Genomic DNA, 12850 nt, shown 5'->3' with positions numbered 1-12850 from the left:
AAGTTCTAAAATATCAAATAATTTTTTACTGTCATATAACTAAATATTTTTTAAAAAAATCAAAGAAAACATTTTCACGTTCCTAATATCACAACTATATAAGGAAATAACGAACTTCATATGTATTAATTATAATTCTACAATACATATGGACATAATAAATATTGGATCATTATAGATGATAATTTGTCCACGTGAGCACATATATACCTTTAAAATATATATTAAATAGTGGAGCGGTGATAGGTCCTCCTCAAAGTATAACTATCTGATGCCGTCGTTATGGAAAAGTCAATCAAAAAAGAATGAGGGCCAGAAAACTTTTTGACAATAACTTGAAATTTCCCAATCTAGTCCAGATTTTGATGAAATCGGAGGCATTAAGGTGTAGGGAAATCTAGTAATGAATGAGAGGTATAATTGTGAATTTTATTACATGAGTGCATAACTAAGACGATAAGGAACCCGTACCACTTTACGGAATCGAATTCAGGCGAGTAGAACTCTGAGAAATGATCTTTTCATGAATGAGTACATTTTGTCTCCGTCGAGGCCGTTGGAGAGGGATTTTGGGACCTTGAGCGACGCCGTTGTAGCGAGATGAGTCTGTAGCGGGTCAGATGCGACTTAAAGTCGTTAATAAACCCCTAAACGACCATAATTGATATTTTTCGACTTTTAGGGCTAAAGAGGCGACCAGACGAGTTCTTCATAGTTTTTCTCCATTCTTAAGGCTAAATGTAAGGTTTTAACACCCCGAATCAATTTTTTGATCTGTAGAACCTATTTTCTTGGATTATTATCGATGGGGATGAGTTTTGATCTAAGAATTATGGTGAAAAAATTCCTAATTTGGGTATTAGGATCTTGAGTTGGTCTAGGGTTATTGGGTTTGTTATAATCCGAATAATTAGACCTTTAATTGTTGATCTTTGTGTATATTAATTGTTGTAGACCTAGAACAAGCGAAAAGAATCCGGAAAGGGAAGATGCAAGTGTCTTAGGTGATTCAAGCTTGGATTTAAGGTAGATGATGGTTGTAATTTCATATTGGAGTGATATATGTTTGCAGTAGCTAAATCATAATGCATGTATTTATAATGTGAATGTTGCAGATCACCTTACTAATCGTAAATGAGGATTGAATAATTGTATGCCATTAATCACCTCTTGTTGTATGATCCTGATGATGTACTTGTGTTTGTGATCGTGGTGCGTGATTGGGGATCGGATTGCCACGTTTCGGCAAGTTAACTTGGATCGGGTTGCTACATTCCGGCACAACTATTGGATCGGGTTGCCATGTTCTGACACAATTATGGGATCAGATTGCCACGTTCTGACAAGCAACAGTTTGGATTTGAGTTCCACGAGAGGATCATTGAATTGTGTTGTGTATCTACTTGTGATGATTATGTTCATACCTAATGATAATTGACATTGAAGGACTAATTATTGCTCTGAAATGATTTAATTATATATTCTTGAGAATTGTGAAATTGTCCGTTGATGTGAATGATATATGCTTGTTTTATAATGTTGTGGTTACTTATATATGTTTCACTTAGTAGGATAGCTCAGTACACTGTGGTTGTGCACTGATACTGCACTTGCTCTTATTTTTGTTGAGTACATAGCATTTTTCGACGGCTATTAACAGACCTCGTTTAGAAATCAATAATTGTTCGAATTTAAAAATGAGCTAATTCTTGTGGGCTGCCTGAGTTTAACGGCGAATAAGTAAACCCACGCTATCGTTATCATTATCCTTACTCAAAGTATTTTGTACTTATGTACCGTAAGAAAGGAAAATAAAGTTTATACTGCTGTTAACTCCTTTCGAAAATATATAAAGCAAAAATTAGTTATTTTTTATTTGTTTGTTATATAAAGCAAAAATTAGTTATTTTTTATTTGTTTGTATATTTAATTAACTACGAGTTTTTCTCCTAATCTCTAATTTAGCAATTTCTTAGGGAGCATCTCCTATATAATGGCTCTTTCATTCACAGTTTTCTCTTTAATTCATAAATAATCTATCATTTTCTCTTCATTAACAGAAGCTTTTTAAGGTAAGTTCTTCTATTGCTCATCTCTATCCTTTGTTTTTATTTTAATTTAGTTTTCCTTTATTCCCTTTTATCTCAAAAATTTTTTTTAAAAAAAAAGAGGTGAAATTTGGAGTATGATAATTTACTGTCTATTTTCTTGTTAATTAGGATGTTAATTTCTTAAATTTTTGATATAAAATTTATGGGTAAATTTATATATTTAAGCGTACATAAGAAAGAATGATGAAGTTTGAAATAGAATAATTGAAATTCAAAAACTGAGGAATTAGATACTATATACATGAAAATATATACAACAATTCTTTTTCTTTTTTAATTTAAAGAATATTTAAAATAATTTTGCCCTTTCCTGAATCTTATGCATAGTGAACTTTTTTATATTTCAAGATAAAAATTATTTTAATCTCTAAGCTGTAATTATCTATTGATTTAATCATCTCATAATTCAATTAATGCAGATGCTCTGAATCGTATCTTTTATTACTTTAACATAGTTAGTTTAATCTTGATCGATCTGTTTTTAATCTCATATATATTATTTTACATCTATATTTTGTGAATTTACGTAGTTTTATGAGCAAGAATATATAGAAATAATGCAAAACTCAAAACAAGAATAGAATTTTTGCACGATATATTTTTTTCCAATAATATATTAGGATATATAAGACGAAAAAAATTATCTCAAAAGTTAGAATTATCTTTACAATTGAAAATATTATAAAAACGATAAAAAAAAAAAAAGGAGATTATAAAAATAGACTACATGGGATGTATGTCAAATCCTTGTCAAGATCTAATCATGATTTAGTTCAAATGATTAGTAATATTATCCTTTGTTTTTTTCTTAAATAAAATATTAAGAGAATACATTAATATTTTATTTTGTATAACTTTCAATACTTTGTCTTACAGATGCAAATCTTTGTTAAAACTCTCATTGGAAAGACCATTACTCTGGATGTGAAGAGTTCCAACACCATTGACAATGTTAAAGCAAAGATTGAAGACAAAGAAGGAATTCCCTCAGATCAACAAAGATTAGTATATGGTGGAAAACAATTTAAGGATGATTATACACTTGCTGATTACAATATTCAAAAGGAGTCTACAATTCATCTTGTCTTGAGTCTTTGTGGAGGTTATAGGGAAGATGAAGTTTATCCTATCATTATTAGGACATATAAGGGCGAGAAATTTATCTTAGAGGTCAGGACTAGCTTTAAAATTGAAAATATTATAAAATCGGTCCAAGAAAAAGGAGATTATAAAGATAGGTTACATATGTTGTTAGATGGTAAATATCTACAATATGACAAAAGTCTTTCGCAGTATCATATCAGAAAAAATTGGACACTCCATCTTATACGACGATAGAAAGTAAATTATAAATCCTTAATTCATGAAGAATATTTTTGTTTTAGAGAATTCTTATACTATTAATAATGTAATACAAAGATTAAGAATATAAAGTATTGTGTCACTCCTCTATCAATTGGCTCTAATTTTATTCATGAAGTATAATGTTCAAAAGGCTTAATTGTTTTAAAGTTTATGTTTAATCATGCCCAAAGCTTACTTGGACTAAAATAGACTGAATTAATATGAGCTAAGAAATATAATTCATTTTCTAAACAAACAAGTCTTCCTAAATATTTCATATTATAAAATTCAATAGATTTATTGACATGTATAGCTAAAAATTAAAAAAAAATGTAATTTTAGTTAATCAAGTATACTATATATCTATATGTGCATATCAAATATTCATGTAAAATATATTGACATAAAATGATATAGAGAAAGTAAAATTTAGGATTGAAAGGAGTAGAAAAAATAAATGAAACCTAAATAATAATAATAAGCACCAAACCATAAGGAAACAAAAATAAAGATATAGGAACTGAAGTAGTTGAACTCAAGCATCAAATTCATCAATAAACATTTCAAAAATAACACTAGATCGGCCAAAAAATTAATTTTCGAATACTCAATAACGAGTCTTCTGTAATAATATCATTCGACACAAAACTTATTTGTGAAAATTTAATTTTCAAACTTTGAAATTTCGAATTTTAACAATGGCCAGACACCAATTTTTACTTATAATTATATCAAAGGTTCAATATAAATTAGGTTAATTTGGTAGGTCTTCCTATTCGTATGTCTTATGAATAACATTTATTTATAGGCTTACGTTAATGGGAAGAGTGCACAAGTTGAAATACTTAGGACCACTGTAGCTGATTAAGTGTATAGCAGGAAAATAACAATTGAGTTTTTTTAGATAAAACGGAGAAATTATGCAATTTTTTCAAGAAAAATTATTTAAAAGACGGTGATGCGAGATATTTTGAAGGCCAAATTAACTATTCAAATTGCAAAACTTAATTACTATCCTTTAACTATAGCTCATGTGTAGTTGCTTAGCTAATCATATGTTAGGACTATGTCCAATAACCAGTGTATATAATTTCATACTTTGATATATAGAATATCTTTATTATAAAAACTAAAAATAACATTATAGAACAAACTACTTGCAAAATAAAATATTCTATCATCAAACAATAAGAAAGCACTTTGCAAATATAAAAATGCAAAAAAATAAATAAAATATAATTCTAGGCTATCCTTTGTTGACCTACACCAATCAAAAACACTATAGATTTCAACCATTATATAGCCATGTTTAGTATAAAATTATACCTTTCTCAAGGTAACCTTTGAGGTACCTTAAAATTCTTTGTACTATACCTGAAATGTAACACAAAAGAGTTAAGGAAAAAATGATAAGACATTAAACTTAACATCTTGTAAATAAGTTTAGAAAAAAAGAATTTTGAAATATTTGAAAACTTTTTTATTTGAGTATTTTCTTTCGAGAAATAGATTAAAAATTGAAGTAGCAAATGAGAACTATGAAAAAGTAAGAACTTTCGTTCGTAAAACTTATGGAAAATGTCTACTAATCCTTAATCGAAGGCGCATTGTAGTAATTTGTTTCAACTCGACACATTATAGTAATTTATTTCAACTCGAGACATAAGCAACGACAAAGCTAATCAGACTTGTCACAAGAGCCAATGTACAAATATATCAATTACTTATTTTTCAAATCCTTTTTCGTAATATAACTATAAATTATTATTTTTTTAAAAAAGAAAACGTGTAAAATTTGATATAAACAAATAAAAGAATATAACTCATACCAAACTCATTAAAAACTTAGACATTAGAATGAATTTGGGCCAAAAAAGGCATAGGGCTACGTATTTTATTCTCCCCTTTTGTTCTCCTTCCAAAGGAGGCAAACGTCAGTAGAGTTTCAAAGCTCCACTCTCCTTCTTCCTTTATCGATTCCATTTAGGGTTCTGTTCTCTCTCATGAATTTCTCACAAATGTCTTGAATTGTAATTCCAAAGTTTAAAGGCAGACAGCGATTCACAGAGAGAGAAATGATGAGTGGACCGGCGGTGCACCCAGTGGAGGCTCCGCCGATGACTATGGCGGTACCGATGGTGAGGATGAAGGACTTTCAAGGCATGCCTGGTACTCTTGGAAGCCTTTTTCTACGATTGTGTCAGTTTGTGTTTGCTGTTATCTCTATATGTGTCATGGTTACCACCTCCGATTTCCCCTCCGTCACTGCTTTCAGGTATCCTTCCCTCTTTTGATGCTAATACTGTTTATTGTATTGTGTTTTATTGCTATCTATTGTATTGTTTTAATAAATATAATATTTGAACTTTCCTCTTCCATTAGCCTAGCTTAGAGGTGTGAAATGGGGCGGATTGAGACTTAGAGGTGGGAAATGGGGCGGGTTGAGTCAAATGTGAGCGGGTTGAAAATGCGTAAACAGGTAATTATTCAACCCGTTCATAATGTGTTGGGTAATAAATGGGTCGGGTAAAATGCTAGTTTATCCATATTTTCATGTATTTAGTTAATAATTCAATATATTATTCAATGTGGAGAAGATATTTTAGTCTTTTTTTTTGTAAGATAAAAATGTTAAACATGCTTCATTTATTTTTATTGTATCATAAAAATAAATAAAAATCCTATAATTTTTCAATATAAAATGAATTTATGTAATAACAAGATGAAAATATTTTTAATTTTAAAGTAAATGAATATTTGCATTTTAGTACTAAAAATCCTTAATGCACTTTAAGCAATGCCAATACTAATACATGATTTGCTTATTTTACACTATTATTGATTATCAAATATAAAATTAAATAAATAAGTAAAATGTAATTATAATTAACAAAAGAAATGTACATTTAAATTATACATTTTTGGAGGGTCAAAGACTTCATCTTTTCAATTAGAGAGAAAAATAGTTAGTGAAGTTACACTTTTTTTTTAATGATATCATGAATTTTGAGTGAATAAAAGGTAGAAGCTAACTCATTTGATTCATACTTTACCCATAGTTTACTCATATTTTTATGGGTCAAATATGGGTATCAACCCATATTTTATCCATGTGAAAAATCATTCACCCAATCCATTAAAAAATGAGCGGTTTGAGCGGATCACCAAAATATGAGCTCATTTTGCCGGCACAACCTAGCTATATTTGAACAAGATGAATCAGCAACAAAATTGAAAAGAATAGATAAATAGGGTATAATAAGGATGAATTGAATCTAAATATTAATTTCTAGTATCGTAAAGGAACATTGAGTACAAAGAATTGTTGTATCATTCTACTACTACTAAATGATAAACCAAGTGTTCTTGATAAAGCATATGTAGCTTCAATTGGCTGAGTGGCAACCAATTTTTGTGCAAGAAGGTGTTCACTAATCGATACTATTAAACCTTCCGATTTTTGATTGTTCAATTATCTTATCTTTTATGCGTGAGCCTAACCTTTCAACCTGGTCTGGAGCTTGAAATTTTGTGATTGAGGATGGGGATACAATTTTAGGAGATTAAGTAAACTTTGCTTAGGTCTCCTTCAATCGCGTCCAAATGCAAATAATGGTGTGCCTAGTTGCCTTTTCTAGTGGAATCTTAATAGTTTCTGAATAAATTAGGAATAGCCGTATTTAGGTTTATAGTTTCCCTGCATGGTTCATAATCTCTCATAACAAGATGTTGCTAAAAAAATATTGCAGGCTTCTACACATAATTTCTTGCTGACGTATTAATTTAGTGGAAAGACAAGATTTTTGCTGACAACTTTTACCTCTTTGAGTTGCATGTGCTTTACTGCCTTTCTCTCAATAGTTTCATGCAAATTTATCTAAACAAAGAAAGTTGTTCTCGGGTTTTCTGTCACCCATGCAGTGAGTAGTTAATGTTCTTCTAATTTGGATGCAATATTCTTCCTGCATCTGTATTTTAATTACTGAAAGAGATTAATCATTAAATTCTTCTAAAAAAGATGAAAAACACATAAATAGCTTCACAACTGAGTCATACTTAAATTAGTGTATGCAGGAGTAAACTGAATGTTTTGTGTGGTATCTTATTATCAGATGAAACGGTGCAAATACCAATGGATTAAGTTAGAGATAATGTTGTTATTTCGTCCTACTTCTAGCACACTTTAGTGTTGGTTTAATCAATGAATCTGCCTGACACATATTCTTCAGAAAAGAGCTGGGATTTGGATTTAATTTTACCTCCATTTGCTTCTTCTTCTGCCATTTGGTTTATGTGACATGTTGTATTGTTAAATGCAATTGCATCCCTTTGGAGAAGTGATTATTACAAGGAATCAAAGGTGCTTTGATGTAAGGAACATATTTTGTTTGTGAAAATAGATTTATTCTAAATTTTAAAATATGGCATAATGCTTCTCTTGAATTTTGATTATGACGTTGACGCAATGTTGGGATGCTTAGAACCCTTTCACATTTGAGGGACCTGTGTCCAGTTGATATTATAATAGAATCACCTTTTACTTATCAAAATTGGTTATATGAAGGGATTCTAACCAGTATTTGGGACCCTTGTTTGTTTCAGCTACCTTGTAGCTGCTGTTGGATTACAGATCATATGGAGCCTCGTACTTGCTATTGCCGATATATATGCAATTTTGGTGAAAAGAAGTTATAGAAATGCAGCAATTGTCAGTCTATTTGTCATTGGTGATGGGGTAAGAAACATCTTTTTCCAAATATGTAGACCATTTGTTCCTCGTGGTTGTTTTCTGTGTTCTCAGTGATCAATCTGTCTTCTCTACCAAAACTTTTGCAGCTGTCTTACTGGGACTTGATTGACATTTACATTTTCCCTAAATGAACTTCTCTTCTATAAGGACTGTTGTTTCTCTCTGAAATATTGATTTTATTTGCTGACTAGCTGGCCTTTTTGAAACATCCGATACACATTTGCCTTTCATGCTACTTTGAAATTCTCACTTCATATTTGTTTGATAAAGCCTTGTGAATTCTAAATGTGGTTGGCATTCTTGTCTGCCTTTTTGAAACCATTTTGCTAATCTCCATTTCGTTCAAGTGAATTTATTTCGGTATAAACACGTCAACATTAACCCATTGATGTAACACTTTCTAAAGAAGGCTAAAGGTCCACATATCTCAAGAAAGAAGATGTTGATGGAGTATCATACATAGAATAGAGTAGTAAAGATTAACATCAAATTTTGCACTTCAAGATTAATCATTATTCCTACAAAAGTCTGTTCCATGATGAAGTTCAGATCCGCACAATACAAACAAGCTTAATATATATCTAGGACAAAAAGAGAAAAGTAGCGTGAAGTTTCATAACTTTTGATATTTATTCCTTCGAAATAGCGGAATATAACTTGGTAAAAATATCTTCCTTAACTTGAGCTTCCTTCACTAGGGTAAAAGTTCCTACTAAAAAATTGTGGCACTGCAACTATAGGAATTCCGTTGAAAATTGCAAAAAAACTAATTTGTTTATTGGAGAGGTGAAGAATAAATAAAATTTAGAAGGAATTGAAGAAGGAAAGTGAAGGCTTTAGGCCTTGCAACCCTTTCCATTCTTGCAATTAGAGAATTTCTTGATTGAGGCAAAAACATCAGGTGATGTTGTCTCATCCATTAAAGATTTGGTGGACAGAGTTACACAGTTCCTGTGTTAACAAGTACCTTTGTCGATAATCGAGGTGCAAACACACTAGCTCGAGTATAACAATATTCAGTAGGAAAGGAAATGCTATGTGGAGCTAAAGATTGCTATGAAGCGCTAAGCGAATTTATAAAAACTAAATACTCTCTTTCAATTGAGATTTAGTATGAACTTATCAACAATAACCCATTTCTGCAACACTTATATAAGATTGTTAAAGGCCCTTCACATACCTAGATAATTGCTTTAATATGATATTAATAGAGGATCACACATAGGATAGAACAAGAAATTTAACCTTACGTTAATACTTCAAAATACAAACAAACTACGTAAAACTGATAGAGAGAAAGGTAACAAATAGTTTCAGAACTTCTAAGTAGGACTTCTTGTACCTCAATAAATGCTTTGAACATTATGCACCATTCGTTATTAGGTGAGAGGTATATGCACCACATTTTTTACAAGGGGTGCCACTCTCAAATCGCAAAGTTGAGGGGTATATTTGCCCCCCTTCCCAATAAGATATTAAAGAGAATTTCACATAGGATAGAACAGGAAAGATTAACCTCAAATTGATACTTCAAAATGTATCATTATTCCAACAAGAAACATTGTATGTTGAGCTGAGGGTCTATCAGAATCAACCCTCTTATGTTCACAAGGTAGGGGTAAGAAACATGACACCCTCCTGAGACCCCACTTGTGGGATACACTTTGTATGTTGTAATAATCGGGCAAAATTAATTTGTTCATTGAGAGAAACCAATCTCTGCGGAAGATTACCTTTTATATTATAATTTGACTTTATGAGAATAATTTTACACTGCTAGTTAGAACTCGTCAACAAGATTAGAGATGATGGTGTATGAGAATGCAACTATGCAAAGTGGAGTAAAAAAGTTGAAGGGCGTTTGATCATTTTCTACACAGATCACCAAATTTAGTCTTTTAGCGCGGTATTAAATATGGTAGAACGAAATGAGGTAGATTTGAAATCTCTTGCATGGAAATTATCTCAAATGATTTTCCATCTTTAGGAACCATTATGGATTTAGCTAAAGATATGAATAAACAGAAGCTGAAAATCCATTTAGTTAATCCAACTAGTTGTCACTAATACAAGTTGTTGTTACGCTTGTATTAGGTATGGCTCAAGACAGGTTTGAGATTTATAGAAACATCTAGTTTTAGAGATACCCTAACGCTCATTAAAAGACGGTCTCAAAAAAAATAGGAGGGAAATATATGGAGAAGAACTAGTTTGGGCTTGAGAGGTGTGTACTTATTATTTGGTTAGGAGAAGTAATTGGATCATCTTTTGCATAGTCTGTTTTTGAATACATTGTAACTGCTAGCACCAGTTCTCCAAGCCTTGATTAGGTCGTTTCCAAAACTTTTGAGCTGGGTATGTAAGCCAACGCAATGTGCATACTTTTAAAATAAGTTCTGTTTAAACAAATTGCTTGCAATCTATTGAGTTTAATCGGGCACCTGTGGAATGATTTTAATTTGTGATCATCACTATGGTTCCTGATTTCATTTTGGTGCAGATCACTTCTACTCTTACATTTGCTGCTGCCTGTGCATCAGCCGGAATAACAGTTCTTATTAGCAATGATCTTGAGAAATGCAAAGTGAACCACTGCACGAGATTTATGTCAGCTACAGCAATGGCATTTTTAAGCTGGTTTGCTGCATCACCTTCCTTCTTCATGAATTTTTGGTCTCTGGCTTCTCGCTAGCTGCACTTCTGGTCAGGCCACCTTAACTGTTCTTGTATGTAAAAATCAGCACATTTCAGTCGTTATTGACAAAGTTGTATAAGAATTACGAACTATTTTTTAAAATTTTGGCTCGTCATCGTTTGTAACCGAGTTATGTGCCTAGATTGCTCATGAAGCCTCTTAACTAAATTACTTTACCATCTTATTGTCACATGTTTCATCTCTTTTGTGTTTTATACTTGCAATGTGTCCAAAACTGCTCACGAAAAAAATACGTGACAGTTTTCGAAACTGAATATCTTTCCTATGAAAGTTAAATACTTTGTTGTGGCTCTCTCTGTATATACATGAGAGAATCAATATTACATAAAATTGAAACTTTGTTTTCTAAACAAGTGTTTAATTGTGTAAAACATTGAGAAGAGAGAATGAAAGTTAATTGCTCAAAAAATAAGATGATGGATGTTAAATCGACATAAGGAATAATAACAAGAGGTGAATTTATTAATACTTAATTGCAAATACAAATTCCTATCCAAAGAAAATCTTATACATCAAAAAGTCAAGCAAACTTTATTTTATATTTTCAGTTTGTTTAATCGTATCAGTAAGGTAAGAGTCGACTAGTTCAATTAATTCAAATAAAAAAAAGACATATGTCTTAGGCTTCAAATTTAAGGGGCCTCATTTTTAATAATAATAGGTTATAAGTTATTATTTTTTAAGAAATATTGAATACTATTTGTAGAAAAAGTAAACTTTTCATGAAAAATTAAGGAATTATTATAAGAAATTTGATATATTTAGAGTACTATATCGCATGAAAAATAATTAAAAATAAGAGTGGTTATATTATCAATTGAAAACTAGAAGAAATCAGTTATATAAAAGTTATTAACAATTCAAGTTTAAGACCCCGTTTGATTTTCGCTTTAGGCCACTAATATGCTTGAGCCGCTCCTAGTCTATAACATATATAACTGCAAAGACCGAGAAATAAAATTTGCATAACTAGGTCTTTTACCCTAAAAGATTTCCATAATCGTTTTCTCAAAAGAATTACTCTAAAAGAAGTAGAGTTTTTATGGTTAGACAAGTATAATTATTAGCAACAAGTATGCACGGTCTGGCTAGTTTGGTAGAACGTATTAGTAGTAAGTTTTAGTACTTATAATGTTTGGTTGAAATCTAAATGTGATATAATTAATACGTGTATTAGTTATATACCCTACTCTCGTACTAATTTTAATATATAGTAAACGATAGTAATAACAATATAAGGTATTTTTTTATTTTAATACATTATAACAGTAATTATTCTTGTTCTAGTATATCCTATTCATCTAATATAATAAAATCAAACCGCCGATAAAAAATAATACCACTGTTGAAGTGCATTTTCACAAGTGAAATATCAAAGTCCCAATGCCATTTTAGTAGTTCAAATCTATCATGCGTTCTATTTTATTTGATAGAAATTCAGAATATGAGAATCATATTACTTAATTTCTTTTGTGAATTCAGAGATAAAAAAGAGTTTCTTTTTTTGTCAAATCAAATTTTGATATAATATGTGTCACAAACATCAAAATATTTATAATTATTTGAAAAAATCTTGATAAAAACAATTTGATTTTCCTATTCGTAACAAGTAACCTGTAATGAAACAAAAACTATTCTCAATTTTTCAAATACCTTTTTAAAGCTAAACTTCAAATACATTTATAATCAAATCTCAACCAAACATGTCCAAATACCTACAAAATAATTTAGTAACATTTCTATATTTCGAAAACTTAAATCAAAAGTTAAAAATAACAAGGAAAGAGGATATCAACAAAACAGGAAATATATATTATTAATATAACATAAACTTATATAAGTCATGATCCTATGCATTAATGTCTTACTAGTTAAATAAAAGATCAATCTACCCCCAAAATACTAATAAGACATAACACATTAATCCAT

The 12850-nt window shown here is 30.5% G+C and overlaps 1 protein-coding gene and 1 long non-coding RNA gene across 2 annotated transcripts; both read left to right on the top strand.

Moving 5' to 3' along the window:
• Positions 1-1983: 1983 nt before the first annotated feature.
• Positions 1984-3567, top strand: LOC107001664. The gene is made up of 2 exons (XR_003574917.1): positions 1984-2072; positions 2988-3567. It is a non-coding gene; the product is annotated as an uncharacterized LOC107001664 (long non-coding RNA).
• Positions 3568-5299: 1732 nt separating this feature from the next.
• On the top strand, positions 5300-11092 carry LOC107032220 (CASP-like protein 5A1). Its single transcript, XM_015233808.2, has 3 exons — positions 5300-5730; positions 8058-8190; positions 10706-11092. The coding sequence occupies exons 1-3, from the start codon at positions 5531-5533 to the stop codon at positions 10895-10897; spliced, it is 525 nt and encodes a 174-aa protein (XP_015089294.1). The 5' UTR covers positions 5300-5530; the 3' UTR covers positions 10898-11092.
• Positions 11093-12850: the final 1758 nt, after the last annotated feature.

This window comes from Solanum pennellii, chromosome 10 (assembly GCF_001406875.1).
Source record: "Solanum pennellii chromosome 10, SPENNV200".
Taxonomy (NCBI): Eukaryota; Viridiplantae; Streptophyta; class Magnoliopsida; order Solanales; family Solanaceae; genus Solanum; species Solanum pennellii.
The sequence above is the reverse complement of the archived record's forward strand: the minus strand, read 5'-3'. Positions and strand labels throughout refer to the sequence as shown.

What these genes read in the sequence shown, in the direction of transcription:
- LOC107032220 (XM_015233808.2), top strand. Translation starts at nt 5,531, where the DNA reads ATGATGAGTGGACCGGCGGTGCACCCAGTGGAGGCTCCGCCGATGACT. An exon ending in CCCTCCGTCACTGCTTTCAG is followed by an intron (nt 5,731 to 8,057) that starts GTATCCTTCCCT and finishes TGTTTGTTTCAG; the next exon opens with CTACCTTGTAGCTGCTGTTG. An exon ending in TATTTGTCATTGGTGATGGG is followed by an intron (nt 8,191 to 10,705) that starts GTAAGAAACATC and finishes ATTTTGGTGCAG; the next exon opens with ATCACTTCTACTCTTACATT.